The sequence below is a fragment of the Somniosus microcephalus genome, chromosome 25 (genome assembly GCF_052327205.1).
Source record: "Somniosus microcephalus isolate GS21.2 chromosome 25, FLI_Smic_1.0, whole genome shotgun sequence".
NCBI lineage: Eukaryota > Metazoa > Chordata > Chondrichthyes > Squaliformes > Somniosidae > Somniosus > Somniosus microcephalus.
In genome coordinates, this window is record NC_141011.1 from 51,211,333 (window position 1) to 51,232,555 (window position 21,223).

The following is a 21,223-nucleotide window of genomic DNA, read 5'->3' on the forward strand; positions in this document are numbered from 1 at the left end:
CGTGTTGATTATTTTATTCGTACTTTATATTTGATTTAAGTATTAAAAAAACTGCCCTATTGTTGAAGCCACCAGTATCATTGAAGTCGACATCTCTAGGCCATTATTGCCTATTTTGTGATTTAAGGGTTTACGAAGATCTCTTTTTCAGTTTTTGCTTTACAGATTTCTTTTAAGTAATTTGTATAATGGCTTGCTTGTAAACAGGGAAACTGCAAAAATAAGTGCCGATTAAAAGTGGCTAAAATGCGGTTTTTGAATGTAAATAACTGATTTCTGTTTCTCTGTTGCATTTGTGTAGTTTCTTTTAGAAAAATCCAGTTCTAAGATGCACCCTTCCTGAAACCTGCATTTTGTACACTCTCCAAACAAATGTATTAATTTCTTGCAGTTTTTTAAAAAACTAATTGTACTTTTGCCTTTTTAGCCTGAAGCTGTAGGCCTCTACATTTTTTTTAGGGAGGGGAAGGAGAAAAATGGGATTTAGATCTTGGGAATGGATCATATGTGCAAATATATATAAACCATCGTCTGAATTTGATGAGAGAGACTATGAAGATAATTATATCATAAGTGAATAGCACATATTATTGGATAATTTTTCCAGTTGATTATTCTATTTTCAGAAAACTAGTTACCTTTAGTAGCAAATCATTCAGTTATATTAAATTGGCTTTATTTTGCAAATGTAACTTGGCACACTGATAACTTGGATTTTTATTTTTGCATTTTATGAGGAAAGTGAAAGTATTAATTTGTGGTCATAACAAAATGTAACAATTGCCATATTTGACCACAAATAGTACTTGTACTGCTATGTACTTGTGCTTGATAATGTATGCTGTTTTAACCAAACTGGTTTGACAATTATGTGTTTTTTTTTAGTAACTGTTTGTGTTTAAAGGACCTAACCTTCATTTTGAAATGGTCAACTTTCATCCAGCTCTCAATATTTGATTCTAACCTGTGGTCAATCTTCACAAGAAGTTCTGAAATCTCTGCAGATTATGTATAAAACTGAACTGGCTGAGAAGGATATTAGTTCAAGCTAACAGTTGCAGCAGACATTGAAGCAGTAGGACTAGTATAGTGTTATCATTGGTGAGAAAACAGTTGCATGATCTTGATCAACTCCTTTTTGAATTATTACAGCATTCCACCTTGTACCTGTACAGGATGTTGTGATCTTTTTCCTCTAACCTTTCTCTCTCTGATTCCCTCCTCTGTTTATAACATTGACTGCTACTTTCCGACTCACCCATGTTTAGCATCACCTTCTGTTAGAATGACAATGACTTATTTCAAAGATTGTGATGTTCTCACTAAAGAAAATAGGTTAAACTTAAGTAATTTAGCTCTCTCCTATACATCACTTGCCAGCAATTCTATTGTGCCATTCATCCATGATGTCTAAGTCGTGCTCTGAAAACCATCTGTAAAATTGTAATTGGTTGTACTTGAACTGGAAAACTCACTGAGCTGGTACTATATCTTTTTTTAGAGTTTTATCGCAGTTCTGTTCAGTTTTTCTTGTCACTGTAATGCATCAGATTTACTGAGAAAAATATCATAACACTGACTCTAGGTGAAATTATTGCATAGATACAGGCCTCACTGATATTATGGCAATACTAGCTACTTGCCATCTTGCAGAAATTACTTGAGCTATAAATAACTTTGTATTTCCCAATGAAAACCCCTTGTTTCCAGTTATTTCAAGATATTAAAGGGAACAGATAGGGTAGATAGAGAGAAACTATTTCTGTTGGTTGGGGTTTCTAGGACTAGGGGGCAGATTCTAAAAATTAGAGCCAGACCTTCCAGGAGTGAAATTAGGAAACACTTTTACACGCTCAGGGTGGTAGAAGTTTTGGAACTCTCTTCCGCAAGCGGCAATTGATGCTGGATCAATTAATTTTAAATCTGAAATTGATAGATTTTTGTTAACCAAAGGTATAAAGGGATATGGGCCAAAGGTGGATATATGGCCATCAGCAATGGCGGAACAGGTTTGAGGGGCTGAATGGCCTCCTATGTTCCTAAATTCACACTATAAACTATTTATTTGCTCTAAACTTTATGAATTTGTTCCCGTTTTCCCCCCCCCCCCCCCCCCCCATCCATTTTACTCCCCACAATGTATTTATAGTTTTTGCTGTAGTTGTTCGTGTACCATTGCTCAGGTAAGTTTTTCCTACTGCTCAGTCTCCATTGAGCAGCAAATGATCTTTTGCAAGGCCTGATTGGCTGAACTGATTCTGGCTGCGATTCTCATTTCAAGCACCACTGTTACTTCAGAAATTTTAATAGCTTAAACAAGAAGGAAAAAAAAAGTAGTATTTTTCCCAGTCACTTGTACCTCAGTTATTTGTAAATTTTTTGCCTGGGTCACGGTGTACTCCGGGTATTCTAGTTCCATAGGAACTGAGTGAAAAGTGCAACTCCCATCATGTCTGTCTCAATCATTTATTTTTGCGCAAACAATTCCTCTGTAGGAGCTTGAACTTTCCAGTCCTTTCTCTGGGGTTGTCATATGACATAGGATGGCTTGCTGCATTATGGCCATGGTGTTCCATGGACGGGTGTGAAAACAACTCGCCTCATGCATCTAAGACTCTTCCAATTTGCCCACAACAGTTGCAAATTTAACCCTCAGACCCAGTGAAATTTCCAGCTGAAGCCCCAGATTCCAGTCAGACCAGACCTATCTGAGGGTAACTTCTTGCAGGCAGTACGAACAATCGTATCGCTAAGCTTTTAGTCATTTTATTTTTACTGTTATAAGCGTTCTAGTTATTCACACTCTGCTCAGTGCAGAAGAAAAATGGCAAGTAAAAAAATTCTGATGTATTTTTTGAGCAATTTGGCTGGTTTTCTGATCGTTTCTATTTAATGCCTGGTAACTTTGGGGGAAACATAAATAACTTGCTCAGATTTCTCTTGCATACTTTGTTCTACATTGGTAGTTACTGACTGAATTGAACTACTTTTGATTGGTCAATTAAGTATTTGGATGAACTGAGACCTTGTCAGTTAAATTAAGCTGGACCGGTTTCTGGCTGGGGCGGAGATTGCCTCTTACAGAAGGTAGGTATTGCAGGGAATTGTGGGCCAGTGTGATCTCGTGGACTAGTTTTGATTGCCTAGGTGGGTCGGAGAGGAATTTCCCAGATTCTTCCCCCCCCCACCCCAATTGGCCTTGGTTTTTTATCTTTTTTTGCCCCTTCCAAGAGATCACATGGTTTCGGGTGGGGTGTCTATATTGCGATTGTGTGGGGCAGGCTGCACGGACCAGAGGGTCTTTGCCCGTTCGTCATTGCCAACAACATTGCACTGGATGCAAAATGGGTCATTATAGAGTTGAACTTAAGAGCATTTTAGCTGGCAACATGCATTGAATTGCCTGTATTCTATGCATTTTGAGAAGGAATAGTTTAAACCAGCAACCTAAGCCTACCCTCTGTAATTAGTAAAATTGTAGGTATGCAAGAAATATACACAGAGCGAGGAGAATCAAATTTTTGTATTTTCTGTAACCTTGTCTTTTTCCCAATTTATAAAATGTTGAGCTTCTGACTAGGATGCTCCTGCAGTAATATGCACATGGAGAGAATTGAAAGATAAGAACAAATTAATAAGATAAACGTACTAAAATATAGAATAAGAAAATTTACACTAACAACTACATACTATGTTAAAGGCATTTATATAGCGCCTTTAACATAGAAAAATGTCCCAAGGTACTTCACGGGTGTCATGAGACAACAATTGACACCAAGCCTAAGCAGGAGATATGAGAGGGGTGACTAAAATATGGGTCAGAGGTGGGTTTTAAGGATAGTCTTAAAAGAGGAGGTGGAGAAGCAGAGGGGTTTAGGGAGGGAATTCTAGAGCACAGAGCCTAGGTGGCTGAAGGCACGGCTGCCAATATTGGGGTGAAGGGAGGCAGGAATCCTGTAGAGCTGGAGAAAGTTACTGCGATTAGCGAGGTCATGAAGGGATTTAAACATGAGGATGAATCATATAGCACAGAAGGAGGCCATCGTACCTGTGCCGGGTCTTTGAAAGAACCATCCAATTAATCTCCCATTCCTGCTTTTTCTCTGTAGCCCTGCAAATTTTTCCTTTTTAAGTATATATCCACCTCCCTTTTGAAAGTTATTTTGAATCGGCTTCCACCGCCCTTTCAGGCAGTGCATGCTAGATAATAACTCGCTGCATAAAAGGAAAGAAATTCCTTCTCCTAAACCCACTGGATTTTTTTTGCTAATTAGCTTAAATCTGTGTCCTCTGGTTACCGACCCTCTTGCTAGTGGAAAAACTTTCTCCCTATCTACTCTATCAAAACCCCATATAATTTTGAACACCTGTATTACATCTCTCCTTAACCTTTGCTCTAAGAACAAGCTCAGCTTCTCTAGTCTCTCCACATAACTGAATTCCCTCGTTTCTGCTAAATCTCTGCTGCACCCTCCTCAAAGCCTTAAAGTGGTGCCCAGAATTGGACTCAATACTCTAGCTGAAGTCTAACCAGTGATTTGTAAATGTTTACCATCGCTTCCTTGCTTTTGTACTCTGTCTCTATTTATAAAGTCAAGGATCCTAATGCCTTTTTAACAGCTTTGTCAACTTGTCCTGCCACCTTCAAAGATTTGTGTATGTGAATCCCCAGGTCTCTTTGTTCCTGCACCCCCTTTAAAGTCGTACCATCTGGTTTATACTGCTGCATCTCATTTTTCCTTCCAAAATGCATCACTTCACACTTCTCTGCATTAAATTTAATCTACCATGTGTCTGCCCATTTCATCAGTCTGTCTATGTCCCCCTGAAGTCTGCTATTATCCTCCTCGCTGTTTACTATATTTCCAAGCTTTGTGTCACCTGTAAATTTTGAAATTATACCCTCTACATCCAAGTCCAGGCCATTAATGTAAATCAAAAAGAGCAGTGATCCCAGTACTGACCCCTGGGGGACACCAGATGAGAATTGTAAATTGGAGAACCGGCAGCTAATGTAGGCCAGCAAGGACGGGAGTGATGGGTGAGTGGGAATTGGTCAGGATAGTATATGGGCAGCAGAGTTTTGGATAAGCTGGTTTTTACAAAGTATGGATGGGATGCCAGCCTGGAGACCATTGGGATTGTCAAGTCTGGAGGTGGCAAAGGCAAGGATGAGGGTTTCAGCCCCTGTAACATCAACCAGGTTCCCACAGCAGATTGGTTGAGGTAGGCGTGGAGGTAGGCAGTCTTTGTGCTGGAGAAGATATTGGATCAGACTCTTGAGGTTGTGAATGATCAGGTTGAACTGGAGATGGTGGTCAGGTAGGGGGAAGGAATCAATGGCAAGTTATGGAGTTTGTGGGGGTGGGGAGCAAAAATGATGGCTTTGGTTTAACTGGAGGAAATTGTGGCTCATCCAAGACTGGATGTTGGACAAGCAATCTGACAACACAGGCATCGAGAGAGGTAGAGCTGGGTTCATCGTATATGTGCAACCTGATCCCATGTTTTTGGATGACGTCAGCAGGGGCAGCATGTATGTGAGCAACAGGAGGGGCGGAGGGTGGATCCTTGGTGGACTCGGTTAAGGTGTGGGGGTGGGAAGAGATGCTCTTTGTTGGAGATGCTATGGTCAGATATGAAAGAGTGGAATAGTAGGAGAGCAGTCCCACTGAGCTGAACAATGGGGGAGAAGCTATGGAGGAAGATGGTGGGGTTGACCGTGTTAAAGGCTGTGGCGAGGACGAGGGGAGAATTGCACAATGGTCACGGGCACAGAGGATGTCATTTCTAAATTTAACCAGAGCCGCTTCAGTGCTGTGGCAGGGGCGGAAATCTGATTGATTTTCACTGTGTTTGAATCTTTCCAAACAAGAACTGCTGAGAAAAAGTGAGCAAACTGGCACTGGTGTATGTCCAAGGGACAGTTGTGCTGTTTTCTGACTACTGCTGATAAATGGTAAAGTAATGATTATCTTCATCCGTGTGGAACAGCCCTGTCAATTTTTTTCATGGCCTCAGTTTAGTAGTTTCTGGATTTAGGACCTGCATGGAGTTTCGTTTCCTTTTTATTGTATAAATAGTATGATTTAAAGCTCCTTGATGCCTTAGCTTCTTACAGGCTTAATCAGCTGAGCCATTCAGCAACAGTAATAACTTTTCATTTATATAGTGCTTTTAACTTGGAAAAATATGTTCCAAACCCCGTCTTGAAGGCGTTTGTGGATATGGATCCATGGGTGCTGATCACTTTCCAGTATTTCGCATAGATGGCCATCCTTTCTGTGTACATCTAGATGGAGAGTTTTGATAGGGCATTCTCCCACGAGGGTCATTGCAGATAAACCCAATTCCATCCTCACTTGATGCCTAAACATGCATACTTTCCACCAGGAGCCACTGGATCGCAATCGGGAGCAGAAAGCCTGGCTGTTTGTTGTTTACTCTCACGGAGTCTAATTACAGTGGCCTTACTGCCATTTTAAGATCAACTAGCTCCGTACAGACAGGGACTTTGTCTTTGTAGCTCCCACATTGGGCATTGCATGTATTATGCTATTGGAGAGCTGCTTTTGTTTTCTGTTCAAAGGTTAAAACAAAGTACTTAAAAAAAATAATGCATACTTTACATTTTTATAAAACTGATGGAGAGAAATAAACACATAGTGATCTATGCTGACTATATATTACTTTAAAAGAACTGAGACATGGAAAACCTTGCATTAAATCATAGAATGGTTACAGCACAGACGGAGGCCATTTGGCCCGTCGAGCCCGTATAGTAAAAAAGTATGTAGTAATGGGCTCCTTTGATATTGCTATCGTCCTTTGATAGTTTAATTGGTAAATGCACTGTGAGGCAGCTCTAAGCCATATAGATCCAGAAGGTCCCAAGTTAAGTCTGTGGCCTATGTTGAGTAAGAGCAGCAGTAGGACACTACAATTAGATCAGTGCTGCTGGGCTAGGGAGGGGGACGATTAACCACGGTTCCCATTGCCGATCACTAGAGCATCAACTGGGTAGTGTGTCTGTGTGGATATTGGGCAAGGATAGGACTGAACATATGTGTGAGATGCCTGTTTTAGACATGCACGCTGCAGCATTTTTTGTCTGGGCTTCCACATGCTAAGGAGACTTGGGCAAGGTACTGGAAGACTTCAGCCAGCATGGGACAGCGCCTTCAGGAGAAGTGCTAAGGGAGAAAATTTGGTTGTGGGAATGAACCGGTGCAGCCTCTTCGAACACTGCCTATTGTATATTTATATGGCTGATCTAGTCTCTAAATCACAACAGTTGGGCTGTTCTGAGTTCTGATCCAATTCTCAGCTGATGTTGAGACTGCAGCTTTTCCCCAGCAGACTTTTATTTTGAATGGCATAACAGGTGCCGCTCGAGGCAGCTGTGAGGAGGACAGATGCTGCGTAAAATTGACCCTGGTCATTGCTGAGAGTGTGAAGACTTCCCCTGGTCTAATGTATCCTCTAGTAACTGGTTGAGCAAGTGATTTTAAATTGGCATTTGAACTTCTGCATGTAAGGGACTTAAAGTGGTGGGGTTCTCCGAAAGGCTCTGAATTCATCCACTGAGTAGACCAGCAAGGTCACAGGTTTGATTACTAGCCTGTACTGATCTCGGCTGACTGGTGGTTGGGGTGTACAATTCATCTCATTAGGAAGGAGAAATCATCCTGGCTTCCAGTTGCTGATTGCTATCCATTGAGCCATGAGCTATGATAGAAGTGCACGTGTGGGGCCTTTGGGTGAGGCTAGAATCGGGCTTGGTTGTGAAGCCCCCTGCAATTAAATTATACGCCAATATTCAGTCAAGATTCACCGAGCTGAGTTTGGAAAGGATGACCACCTATGGAATCATTCCTCATTGCGGGAGGAAAAAGGAAGAAAGTCTTGCATTTCTATAGCGCCTTTCACGACCCCTGGACGTCCCAAGCGCTTTACAGCCAACGAAGTTCTTTTTGAAGTGTAGTCACTGTTGTAATGTACAGTAGTAGGTGGGGGAGGGGCAGAGAATTGATGAGCAATATTAGTCAGCTTTTCTCAATAGTAAATTTTTCTCCTGGTCTTCTCCGCACTGAATGGAGCTCTCAATGACGAGACTACGCAATTCTATCTTCAGCTGGCTGCAGTAACCAAATTGCTGTTTGTCTTTTAGATGGACAATGCACCATTTTGTAAGTGTGGTTTGTCAGCCATGGCTGGGGGTCTGGGGGAGGGAGAAGTGCACAGAGGAAGGATCTCTTGTTACACCACACAAGCTTGTCTATTAGCAGAATGACTAAGGTCTGGGCATTAATGGTGGTTTGTGGGTCTGGGCATTAATGGGTTGTCGGTTGACGGTTCTTCAAATCTGATTGAGAAGGATAGTGCGGATTGGAGATGCAATAAAAGTTGCAAAAAGAAAGCTGAAAACAAATTCTGTTATTTTGGTTCAATGCTTGTGGAAAATCAAAAATATCATGTTTGAAAAGTTATAAAAAGAAATTTTTTAAAAACCTTTTATGCTGTCCCATGCATAGTTGTTTATAGGGACAGGGAAATACCTTTTCTGTATGTGAAATTTAATTACAGGCTAACCTCATTGTGTCTTTTGTATTGCAAAGTCTTTTGTAAAGGAACTCTTTGACTCCTTCCCTCAAAAACAAATCCTTATAAAAATCCTGTACAAACTGAAGTCAAATGATGTATTATTAGCACTTATTTTCTCTTCCCAAAAAGATATGTGAACCTCTGTCATAAATGTAATTCTTAACAAAAACCTCAAATGTTTTTCTTCTGTTCAGTTAGTGAATCTTTCACAGAAAATAAATGTTATGAAACTTAATCAACTCTGCTCATTTTCTCCCTATTCTTGCTGCTGGTCTTTATTCTATAATGGTAATCACTCAAGGTCCACAAAAAGACATTTCACCACTCGGAGCTGGTTAGAAGCGAGTGCTAAAGAAAAGTGATGCGAAAGAGCTGGAGAGGATCGGCACCTGGCTAGACTGAACATTTTACTTCAAATTCAGATCCTCGGAATCTTAGCTAAGCATTGAATACTAGTTGACCTCCCATGGTGAGGCTTGTAGACGCATTTTAAAATAACAAAATAGTGCATGAATACAGGTTTTTATGTTTTAGTTGCAGTAGGATAAAAAGGAAATAGAAATCCCCAATGAATGTTCTGAATAAATGTACTGGGGCTTTGCAATGCAATGCCAGCTGTTTATTGCATTCTTCTAGGAGTGATTTTGGGTTTGGGCCTCCAGATTTTGTCGGTTTTAAGTCGGATATATTTGTTTGCCTCGTACAGCCGTTTTATGTATTGCACCAGGCAAGAATGTATTGTACTACTTGGTATCTGCCAGTTTCACATGTTTGCACTTTATAACGCACAGTATTGCGTTTTAAGCTTTGCAGTGATTACAGATTACTGGGGGTCTGTTACTGAAAGCCCGAGAATTAATTGCATGGCCCAGCAGCAGCGTTGGTAATCCCTCTTTATTTTAGTTTGTTAAATTTAGCTTCCACTCAAACTGAATCTTGAATACTGATGTCTAAAAATAGAAGATGACTCCTTTTATAAAACCACTTGCCAGCTTTTGCCTTGCCCCTCTGCTGAGAAATTGTGAGCCAATCATTGTTCCTCTTTCCCCCACCCCACCTTTTAGGTTTGAATCTTGTATTGTAATTGTGACCAGTGCATCTTCAGGAGGCTGCTTTGAAGCTTTTGTGGTTATCGTCAACTCATTTGCTTCTGGTCTAAATGTTTGCAACAACTGAGACTATACTGTGCAAGGATTTCCTCTTGTCATTTTAACTTTGCTAAATATTATCTACAGACTTAAGTGAGAGGCAACATGGATTTTTCAATATCACTTGGATCAAAATATATTGGCCTGAACTTAAACCACCACTCTCTCTTTTCTTCCCCCCCCCCCCTCCCCCCCTCTGCTGGATGGACAGGAAAGGGTTGGGCAAGGGGTTAAAATCATGAAAATCAATATTCTTCCATCCAAACCTCTGTCCTGCTTAAAACTGGAGGGGCCCCACTTAAGATGCAAAAGTCATGGCCTGCTGGTGTCATCGGCGCCACATCATAATATTAACGGCAAGCCGGGGGAGTCCCTCACGGTCTGCTTCCCGCCAGCAGAACCAATGCGGGAGGAGCCGACTACCCAGAAGAGGCCAAGGTAAATTTCAAAAATGTTCTCTTTGAACACTTTGTCTGCCCCCCCCCCCCCCCCCGGCACCTCAAGGAGTCCTTGGGCTTCCCAAGCCCTGGTTTTCTCTTTCCCCCCCCCCCAATCTAATCGCGAATGAGAGAATACTTTTTTTCGCTGAGAGTTATGCTAGCCTGTAAATCTCAAGTGTCCCTCACACCCCTGAGATCAGACATGGCCCATAGGAGTAGGCGTCAGTGCTGATTATGGCCTATAGAGCAGCCTGGATTGTTTTCCAAAATGGCTGTATTTGGGGGCGAAGCAGGGCCAGGAAGTGCATACTACAAGTGTGCTACTCTGCGAGGCAGACATGTATACTTACTGTGAGTAGGGAGCAATTACTTTAGTGCAGGGTTAAAAGGTTACAGTTACCTCCAGACAGCTGAATCTGTGTCTTGACTATGCAAAGGGGTAGGATTCACGTGCTTGTGTGAGGGACGTGCCCTCCGTTTTGGCGTGATTAACTTTGTAACCTGAAATTTGGCCAAAATCCTTGATGACTTGGGAGATGGCAGTTGGAGCTAGTGGGGCTAGTTACTTACAGCGATCTATCATCAGAGCACAGTATTGTATTGTGTTCAGTCCACTAGCGTGCAATCCATACACATCTCTTCCTCCGATTTTATGTGTCATAACCTGTGGAGTCAGCCTGGGTGAAATATTAAACAAGTTGGGTTTCTTCTTGGCAACTAGTTCCAGAACCTAAGCTTCAACTTTGATAGTTCACTGAAAAGGTGTTTCTTTTGACAGCGTGAGGGAATTCAGTCATCTTGTTTTTTGTGACTCCTGTGCTTCTGAAGCAGCGTCACGAGGGTTGCCCTGCCATCTACCACCGTGTCACACAGATAGTGGAACACCTCCACTGAGAGGAATCCAGCACTAACGATTAAGACTAGGATTTGAATTGAGCCCCTCGCCACAATGGGAGAGCAGCATTCCTGAGCTCGAAACATAGAAGATAGGAGCAGGAATAGGCCATTCAGCCCCTCGAGCCTGCTCTGCCATTTAATGAGATCATGGCTGATCATCCAAACTCACTACCCTGTCCCTGCTTTCTCCCCATATCCCTTGATCCCTTTAGCCTTAAGAAATATATCTGACTCCTTCTTGAATATATTTAATGAATTGGCCTCTACTACCTTCTGTGGTAGAGAATTCCACAGGTTCACCACTCTCTGGGTGAAGAAATTCCTCCTCCATCTCATTCCGAAATGGCTTACTCCTTATCCTTAGACTGTGACCCCTGGTTCTAGACTCCACCGCCATCGGGAACATCCTTCCTGCATCTAGTCTGTCTAGTCCTTTATTAAACATTAAATAAATTTAAAATGGAGATAGACAGTTTCCTAGCAGATAAGGGAATTGGGGGTTACGGGGAGAGGGCAGGGAAGTGGACGTGAGTCTAGATTCGGATCAGCCATGATCCTATTGAATAGCGGAGCAGGCCCGAGGGGCCGTATGGCCTACTCCTGCTCCTACTTCTTATGTTCTTATGTCCTGTTAGAATTTTATAAGTTTCAATGAGATCCCCTCTCGTAGAGATTCCCTGAACCGGGAATAAGCTAAACAGAAAACAGATCTAAAATATTAATGTTTGTATGAAATATTGAGAGCACATGACTTTGGTGACTGACATAACTGTCAGGAAGCAGAGACTTCTGTTAACGTCTGTGTACCTTTCTACCACTCATGGCTACGTTGGGAACAATGAGTATTTAGGACGGCATTGACATGTTTGCTGAAATCTCACCGTTGTTGTTTAGCTCTGTTTTTCATGACTAATTCTATTTTGATCCATACTCTTGGGCCCTTTTTGTCTTTTTTTTTTAAGACAATACTGAAAGATGTAGTGGAAAAGATATTCTTAAACATGTTGTCTATGATGAACATTTTATTTTTTATATCCCATCCAGTGCTCATTTGCAGGATCATAGAAATTACAGAAGGCTGTTCAGCCCATTGTGCCTGGGCTGGTGCTAGCTCTTTAACTGGAGCGCTCTACTATAATCCCATTTCCTTTTTCAAATGCTCATCTAATTTAGTTTTAAATTTTATGTTCTAGTCTGTCTCAATGTCCACTTGTGATAAAGCACGTTCTAGTAACTGTGTGAAAACAGTTCTTCTAGCTTCCTTTCTTTCCCCCTCCAGTGATAATTCTTACCGATCTGCCAACCAAAATCTTTTGCTCTATTTACCGTCTCTCCATCTAATCACTGACTTTTGTTATATGACTGTCCACCTTAGATAGTTAAGGTCCTCATTGTTACGACAGCAAGCCCTTATAATTGGCCTACAAATCTCATTCTTGATTTCTTTACCACTATTCTGTGGTCTATAACATACTCCCAATGTTGTAAAAGATTCTTATTTTTCATTACAACATCACTAGAACAGATTATCTGGTCGTTATCACATTGCTGTTTGTGGGACCTTGCTGTGCACAAAATGGCTGCCACATTCCTACAATTACAACAGTGACTCCACTTCAAAAGTACTTCATTGGCTGTAAAGCACTTTGGGACATCCTGAGGTCGTGATAACCGCTATATAAATGCAAGTCTTTTTTCATTATTAAGGTTACATAAAATGTCCTCCATTCTAATTAAAGACTCTCTAATGTTTTATTTCTAAATCTTTGACCATTTGCAGCCCTGATCCATTTATATTCCTCAATTTGTTTTTCTCTCTCTCCATTACTCTTATCTTCAGTATCCTTTTCCTTAACTCCTCTCCTCTTTGTCCTAAGGTGCGCCCCTCACCTTTTTGCATTAGCGTGACTCTTTTAGGAGTGGAAGAAACTATGTAATATTGACCACGTTTAAACTTTTCAAAACCATTACTGCAAGATCCCATAGTGTAGAAATTGCAATGTCCAGACAGTAGCTTCCTACAGGTTAAAAGGCTTCATTTTTCATTTAATGAGAAGCAATAATTTTACATTTTTTTTAAAGAAAATGTTGCTTTGTTTCTCAGACTTGGGAATGTAAACATTACAAAACAGCATGTGGAAGGACATTTTTTTTTTATTAGAAGAGTGCTATTTTCCATTGTAATCAATTGGCTAAGTGACCGGAAACAGAGTAGTGGTGAACGGTTGTTTTTGGTCTGGAGGAAGGTATACAGTGGTGTTCCCCAGGGGTCGGTTCTAGGACCACTGCTTTTCTTGATATATATTAATGACTTGGACTTAGGCGTACAGGGCACAATTTCAAAATTTGCAGATGACACAAAACTTGGAAGTATAGTGAACAGTGAGGAGGATAGTGATGGACTTCAAGAGGATATAGACAGGCTGGTGGAATGGACGGACACGTGGCAGATGAAATTTAACGCAGGAAAGTGCAAAGTCATACATTTTGGTAGGAAGAACGAGGAGGGGCAATATAAACTAAAGGGTACTATCCTAAAGGTGCATGAACAGAGATGTGGGAGTATATGTGCACAAATCATTGAAGGTGGCAGGGCAGGTTGAGAAAGTGGTTAAAAAAGTACACGGGATCCTGGACTTTGTAAATGGAGGCATAGAGTACAAAAGCAAGGCAGTTATGAACCTTTATAAAAACACTGGTTCCGCCCCAACTGGAGTATTGTCCAGTTTTGGGCACTGCATTTTAGGAAGGATGTGAAGGCCTTCGAGAGAGTGCAGAACATATTTACAAGAATGGTTCCAGGGATGAGGAACTTCAGTTACGTGGATAGACTAGAGAAACTGAAATTATTCTCCTTAGAGCAGAGAAGGTTGAGAGGAGATTTGATAGAGCTGTTCAAAATCATGAGGGGTCTAGACAGAGTAGATAGAGAGAAACTGTTCCCATTGGTGGAAGGGCCGAGAGCCAGAGGACACAGATTTAAGGTGATTGGCAGAAGAACCAAAGGCAACATGAGGGGAAACTTTTTTACGCAGCGAGTGGTTAGGATCTGGAAGGCACTGCCTGAGAGGGTGGTGGAGGCAGATTCAATCGTGGCTTTCAAAAGGGAATTGGATAAGTACCCGAAGAAAAAAATCGCAGGGCTACGGGGAAAGGGCGGGGGAGTGGGACTAGCTGAAGTGTCCTTGCAGAGAGCTGGCACGGGCTCGACGGGCTAAATGGCCTCCTGTAACAATTCTATGATTCTATGAATGGAATTGAGATGAGGTTGCAATTGCATCGGTGATGTCATGAGTAGAGATGTATTGGTAGAATAAGTTTGTTTGGCCTATGTCGATCAAGCAATTGGATATTGTCTCTTTGAAATTAGACACAAGAAAATAATTCTACACTGCAATAATCTAACTAGAAGAGGAAAGCTTGAGTAGTGTATAACATCATTTGCATGCTGAGATTAAATTAAAGTTTTGAATTTGCTATTTATACTGTGTATTCATTTTGAACTTTTTTATTCTGCCCTTGTGCTGGGTATAACTGCTAAATCTAGAGACCGAGGCCATTGTCTTCAGTCCCTGCCACAGACTCCCTTCCCTAGCTACCGACTCCTTCCCTTTTCCAGGCCACTGTCTGAGGCTAAACCAAACTGTTCTCTACAGTGGCGTCCTATTTGACCCTGAGCTGAGCTTCCGACCCCATATCCTCCATCACCAAGACAACCAACTTCCACCTCTAACGTCGCCCGTCTCCACTCCTGCTTCAGCTCATCTGTTGCTGAAACCCTCATCCATGGCTTTGCTGCCTCTGGACTCGACTATTCCAACGCTCTTGTGGCCTGTCTCCTACCTTCCACCCTGCGTAAACTTGAGCCCATCCAAAACTCTACTGCCCACATCCTAACTCGCACCAAGTCCTGTTCACCCATCGCCCCTGTGCTCGCTGACCTAAATTGGTTTCCGGTCCAGCAAAGTCTCCATTTTAAAATTCTGATCCTGGGTTTCAAATCCCTCCACGGCCACACCCCTCCCTATCTCTAACCTCCTCCAGCCCCACAACCCTCCGAAATCTCTGCGCTCATCCAATTCTGGCCTCTTGCGCTGGCCCCTGATTTTAATCGCTCCACCATTGCCGGCCGTGCCTTCAGCTGCTTAAGCCCCAAGCTCTGGAATTCTCTCCCTAAACCTCTCTGCTTCTCTACCCCTTTCTCCTCCTTTTTAAGACGCTCCTTAAAACCTACCTCTTTGACCAAGCTTTTGGTCACCTGTCCTAATATCTCTGTGTGTCTGTGTCAACTTTTGTTTGATAACGCTCTTGTGAAGTGCTTTGGAAGATTTACTGGGTTAAAGGCACTATATAAAAACAAGTTGTGGCTGTTGTAGTGTGACTGTTTACTCCATGCCTCTTTCACCTGCCCTAATTTCTTATGTGTTCGGTGTCAATTTTTTGTCTTCCAACACTCCTGTGCAGCACCTTGGGACGTTTTACTCCGTTAAAAGCGCTATATAAATACAAGTTGTTATTGCTTTTGATGCATGATGTTGATCATGGGAGGGGGGATTTATTGTCCAAGATATCATTACTGCAGGTTTATCAAGAAATAATGTGCAGTTGATTGCTGGGAACTTTTCTAGCATGTACGCTGCACCTTGTGTGTATAACCTGTTTTGGCAACTACGCAGAACATTCAGCAAGCTCTGTAGTAATTCAAAGCTGGCGAATGCACTGGTGTTGCTTTGAGCAGTAATATTTTCTCCCCTTTTTGAAAACAGATTCGTAGAAGACGCCTTGCACGGCTCGCTGGTGGCCCGACTTCTCAACCCACCACTCCGCTTACCTCCCCACAGCGCGAAAACCCACCAGGAGTATCTGGAGCGACGCCAGGCATATCTCAAAATATGGGCCTAACTGTACAGAGCATGATTCCTGCCACATCTCCGATTGGAGCAACAGGTACGGGAGAGCGCGATCGCTGCAACTGGTCGACCTACACTTGTGGCAATGTCACATTTTGCTTGCTGGGTTTTGTCTTGGGATGTTCTTTTTTAAAAATCAAAGTGATCAAACTTTATCATTACTTAGAGGTTTCTTTCAAACCTTGCTGCTTTAAGCAGAGGGGTTACTGAAATGATCAAGTATAAACTTTCCTACCTGTTGATCCAGGAGATGTGTCTGAAAACAGTGCCATATTTACTATTTGTTTCTGCAAGTCTATTGGCAAAACCTGGGGAGTTTTAAAAATAGATTATAGCCATAGCATACAAGGCTACGGGCCAAATGCTGGAATATGGGATTAGATTAGACAGGGCTTGATGGCCGGCATGGACACGATGGGCCGAAGGGCCTCTATCTGTGCTGTATTACTCTATGACTCTATGACTCTAAAACCCCTAGTGAACTGTTTTTCAAAAGTAATAGAAATTGTACATAGGCAGGAGGAGTTTCCGTTGCATCAGATGCTTTTTTTAAACATCATTCCTGCTTTCTGGCGATATTAGTACATTGTGTCATCCCTTCTTTCATTCTTTCCCCTCTCATTAAAATAATTTAGTTTCATGCAGTGAAACTTGTTAAATGGACACGCCCCAAAAAACAAGCACTTATTGAGGGTCCCAAATAACTTGGATTGTAAAATATACAAGAGGCACTCTGGAACCACGGACACTCGCCAATTGCGAATAAACGGACAGCCTTCAATGCACCCAGCCCTCTTACAACATTAAATGCAGGATACAGCCTGATGTCACACTTTAAACTGTTCAAGTATTGTACATACTGTATCTGAGTCTGAGGATTGTGACGACCGAAGGATTGTTACTGGATTCCTTTTTGTCCATGCTGGTCCCCAAGGGTTAAATTTCTCCTCCCCCCCCCCCCCCCCCAAAATGGTGGACATCCTATTGGACCTAGCAGTTTCTATATCCTAACCACCACCGCGATCACCCGTTTCCTCTTCGGCAGTATTGTCCGCATCTGCTGCTGAAACCCTTATCCATGTCTTCTCACCTCCCAAATGTGAAGCTTAAACAGTGCGAGATTGTCTCCTGGAGGTAGTCTCGCACCTCTTGGCTACAGTGCATTCACTGATGTGACTCCTGTGTAACACTGCACACGTCCAAAACTGTCTTACACAAAACTTGTAATAAAACGGCGCAGTCAGTTAAAATGGCTAAAACCAGGGATTCCCCCAAACAGAGGAGGAACATTTGAACTCCGTTAACTGCAGGGAAACGTTGTGGTACGTGTAGGACAGCACTAACGAACTAGAGAGAAAATTTGGTTTGCTCCAGAGCAACGTTCCCGCTAAGCTACGCTGCCTCGCAGCTGTTGGAGGTCCCGCACAGGCCGCTTACCGGCTTTTGAATGGGAGATTTTGCACAATGCAAAATTTTGAATGGGCCGCGCAGCCCGTTAAAAGGACCCAGTTTTTAAAAAAATTATTAGGGGGAACGTTTCTCCTGTGTAACATGGGACAATACATGTGGGGCGAAGTCTTAAGTTTTACCATATTTAAAAAAAAAAAGTAAATAAGTAGCTTCTCACGCTCTGCATACTGTCTGGGAATTTTTGAATAAATCCAATATGCAATAAAATAGAAAGTAGCCTTTGACCAGATGGATACTGAAGACTTTGTCACTGTTCCTTTTACTATTCACTGAAGGAACTGTATAGTGTAGATGTTGCTCGAAGAGGTTCTGGTATAAGAATTTGTTTCAAATACTTGGAACATTCGGTTAAAACCACCAATCGTTGCTGTATCCTGTACGTTTTTAAAAATCTTTTTACTTCAATTTTTTTCCCCCCTTCCTCCAACAGCTTACTTTCCTGATCCAATTTTCCTGTGCGCCTTGTCACAAAATATCTTCAATTGAAGAAATCGCAAACTTGCATTTATATAGATCCTTTCACATTTGTAGGATATCCCAAAGTGCTTCACAGCCAATGAATTACTTTTGAAGTGTAGCCAATGTTACATAGCAAATGTGGCAGCCAGTTACAGCACAGCAAGATCACACAAACAGCAATGAGATAAATGATCAATTAATCTCTTTTGGTAGTGTTGGTTGAAAGATGAATGTTGGCTAGGGCATAGAGAAAACTTCTTGTTCTTTCATTAACGCCATGGGATCTTTGTCTACCCGGCAGGCAGGTGGGACCTAACTTTAACTTCTCATCTGAAAGGTGGCACCTCCAACAATGCAGCCTTTCCTGCAGTACTGCACTCATGTGCCAGCCTACATGATGCACGAAAGTCTTGGGAGTGAGCCTTGAACCCATAGCCTTCTGAATCCAAGGCAACAGTGTTCTCATTGAATCAAACTGACACCAAGAAATATGTAATGGGACAAACACTAAAGTGTGCAGTGGGGTTTCGGGTTTCATTCAGCTTCAGTAATATTATGGAAACAGTCTATCTGATCCATAGCTGTGTTACTTGGTGTACTGACACTAGTATGCTAGTATGTTACTTTTAATTTATCACCTCAAATTGTTTCCTCCACTTACCATCTGACAGGTCAGTCACCATTCGTCCTTCATCGAAGTATTATACAACACGGGTATGACAGGACAAAGGTTTTAATAGTTGTACTGCTTTCACAGTTCAAATGGACAACGTATGAACATTTTATACGCCCACTGTTTCACTTTGCTGAAATCCCAGTGACTACATTGATTTCTGGCAATTTGTTGGACTTCTTTTCATAATGAGACTCTGGGGAGTCTCCACTGTAACTTTTAGCAACTGTTCAGTACACGTCAAATGCACATGTGCTGAGGCTGACTTATCTGGGACTTTGAGTTGATGCGTTTGGTTGATGGGGTAACTAGAAGTTCTTGTTTTCACTTTGCTGCCCTAAATAAGTTGAGTTTGGAGTCTTTTGGGAACTGGAGCTATTTAAATCACTGTTGTGGATAATTCAAATCTTAATACAATACATTTATACAAACTATTACCTATTACTTTACTCCTTTACCCTAGTAATAGAATGCTGAATTTTTAAAACTCTCATTTATTTTCTGTATCTTAAATTTGGTAGAAAGTGTTCTTTATAAATCCAATCAAATCATGGTAATAGCTCATAAATGTCTTCATTTAAACTGAGATAACAGGTAGAATACATGTTACAAATACATTGGCTTACAGGACTTGTGTATCTTAACCCTGTTTACAATATGGAAATTCCCATACTAAATTTGAGCTATATGTATTGGATTATTTTCTGTGTTGTGAAAGTCTGGCAAAAGTTGAGCAATTGCACAATGAGTAATCCTTTAATGTGCTGCTATTTGAATTGTATGGTAATTATTCTATTGATATGACCAAGTTGCTCGGGGATTGAGCTATAGATCTGAAGCCCAGAACCCAGGGCAGAGAATTGTCTCCCGATGCTGTGTGTGTTGTCCTTTCTTTTAAACTCTTTATGGAGGTGACATTATCCCAACCAATCCTGGAAGTACTTTTTTCCTTTTGAAAACTTGTTTGAAAGAAATGCTCAAAGCAGAAACATTTTAAACCTGCATTACACAGCAACGGGATTAATGTTCGCACTGTTTTTCAAAATAAAAGTACAATTCTTCATTAAAATGTTCATCAAACTCTTTATTAAATTAATTTTTAACTTGTGGTATAAATGCTAGATACATTAAGATATTTATATCCCATTGATCACTTGGATGAGCCCACTCATTCAATATAACTCTCACTTGTACCTTCATACTGTTAAGTTATTGAGCTAGTAATCCAGAGAATGTGAGTTTAAATCACATCATGGTAGTTTGAAAATTTCAATTAAGTTTATTTTAAAAAAAAAAAAAAAAAAAAAATTTTTTTTTATAAAGTCTGTAAATTAAAAAAAAAAAAACCTGGTATCAGTAAAGGCGACCATGACGCCATCTGATTGTTATAAAAACCCAACTGGTTTACTATTGTCTAGAGAAGGAAACCCGCCGTCCTTGCCTTGGCTGGACTATGTGACTCCAGTCCCACACTGCGATTGACTCTTCACTGCCCTCTGAAGGCCCACCACCACCACCTCAGGGCAACGATGGATGGCAATGAATACTGGCCTGGCTAGCGACATCCACATTCCTATAACGTTTCTGAAACTGAGCAAGGAGCGTATCTGTAATGTAGTCAAAACAGCTCAAAGATTATCTAAAATTTGGGCGATCAACAGGCATGGCATGTAAGATTAAATATTCAGAAATGTTGCTTTATTACCTGAGGAGCCAGGGGGAAAGTTTGTGCAACCTTCCTTCAGGAAATGAAGTATGTTGGGTTCAGTACATGGCAGAACAAATAGTACACGATCTGCAGAAGGAATAGGCAGATTTAGATTTTTTTTACGTGTGTCTGTGTTGTTTTTCTCCAATTCATAGTGCACTTGCTGATTGGCCCGAGTGCTTGACCATGGCTCAGTTGATAGCACTCTTGCCTCTGAGTCGGAATGTTGTAGGTTCAAGTTCCACTTCAGAGACTTGAGCACAAAATCTAGGCTGCCACTCCCAGTGCAGTACTGAGGGAATGCTGAAGGTGACGTCTTTCGGATGAGACGTTAAACCGAGGCCCCGTCTGCGCTCTCGGGTGGATGTGAAAGATCTGATGGCACTATTTCAAAGAAGAGGAACAGGGGAGTTATTCCCGGTGCCCTGGCCAATATTTATCCCTCAATCAAAATCACTAAAATAGATTATCTGGTCATTATCACATTTAGGGAGCTTGCTGTGTGCAAATTGGCTGCCACGTTTCCCACATTACAACAGTGACTACACTTCAAAAAGTACTTCATTGGCTGCAAAACGCTTTGGGACGTCCAGTTTCTTTTTTTTTCTTTTTCCTTTCCTTTCGACACATCACCAACACTCAGACAAATCCAAGTTCCCTGCAGAGGGAAGAAGTCATTAGTGAATGAACTGCTTTGAAGCTGGATTCAAACTGCTCAGGTTGAACCTGACGCAAACTGGGTGGGGTGGGGAATTAAAATGTTTTGCTTTTAGTTAGCATGTGCAGAAATGCCCAGATTTTTCCTTCTCTGACCTGCATTTGCCTTACTCAGGTAGTCAGTTCGTAGCTATGAGGGAAATAGACCCAGGTAGAAAGTCCCCAAACCAACCTGAGAAATCCAGAGTTTTTGTTTG

At 41.6% G+C, this 21,223-nt stretch overlaps 1 protein-coding gene across 6 annotated transcripts in view; it reads left to right on the forward strand.

Moving 5' to 3' along the window:
* ube4b (ubiquitination factor E4B, UFD2 homolog (S. cerevisiae)) overlaps positions 1 to 21,223 on the forward strand; it is an 80,980-nt gene that overhangs the window by 311 nt on the left and 59,446 nt on the right. For 4 of the 6 annotated variants that reach the window (XR_015073578.1, XM_085967397.1, XM_085967398.1 and 1 more), the window contains exon 2: positions 15,856 to 16,036. The exons of 1 other annotated variant lie outside the window; for it this stretch is intronic. Coding sequence is in view for 4 of the 5 variants with exons in the window: in XM_085967397.1 (XP_085823523.1) it covers positions 15,856 to 16,036 (181 nt within the window). In the remaining variant the exon portion in view is untranslated. Of the gene's footprint in view, positions 1 to 8,885; positions 9,074 to 15,855; positions 16,037 to 21,223 lie in introns of those variants that run through there. One more of the 6 variants, XM_085967400.1, reaches the window with a different exon arrangement.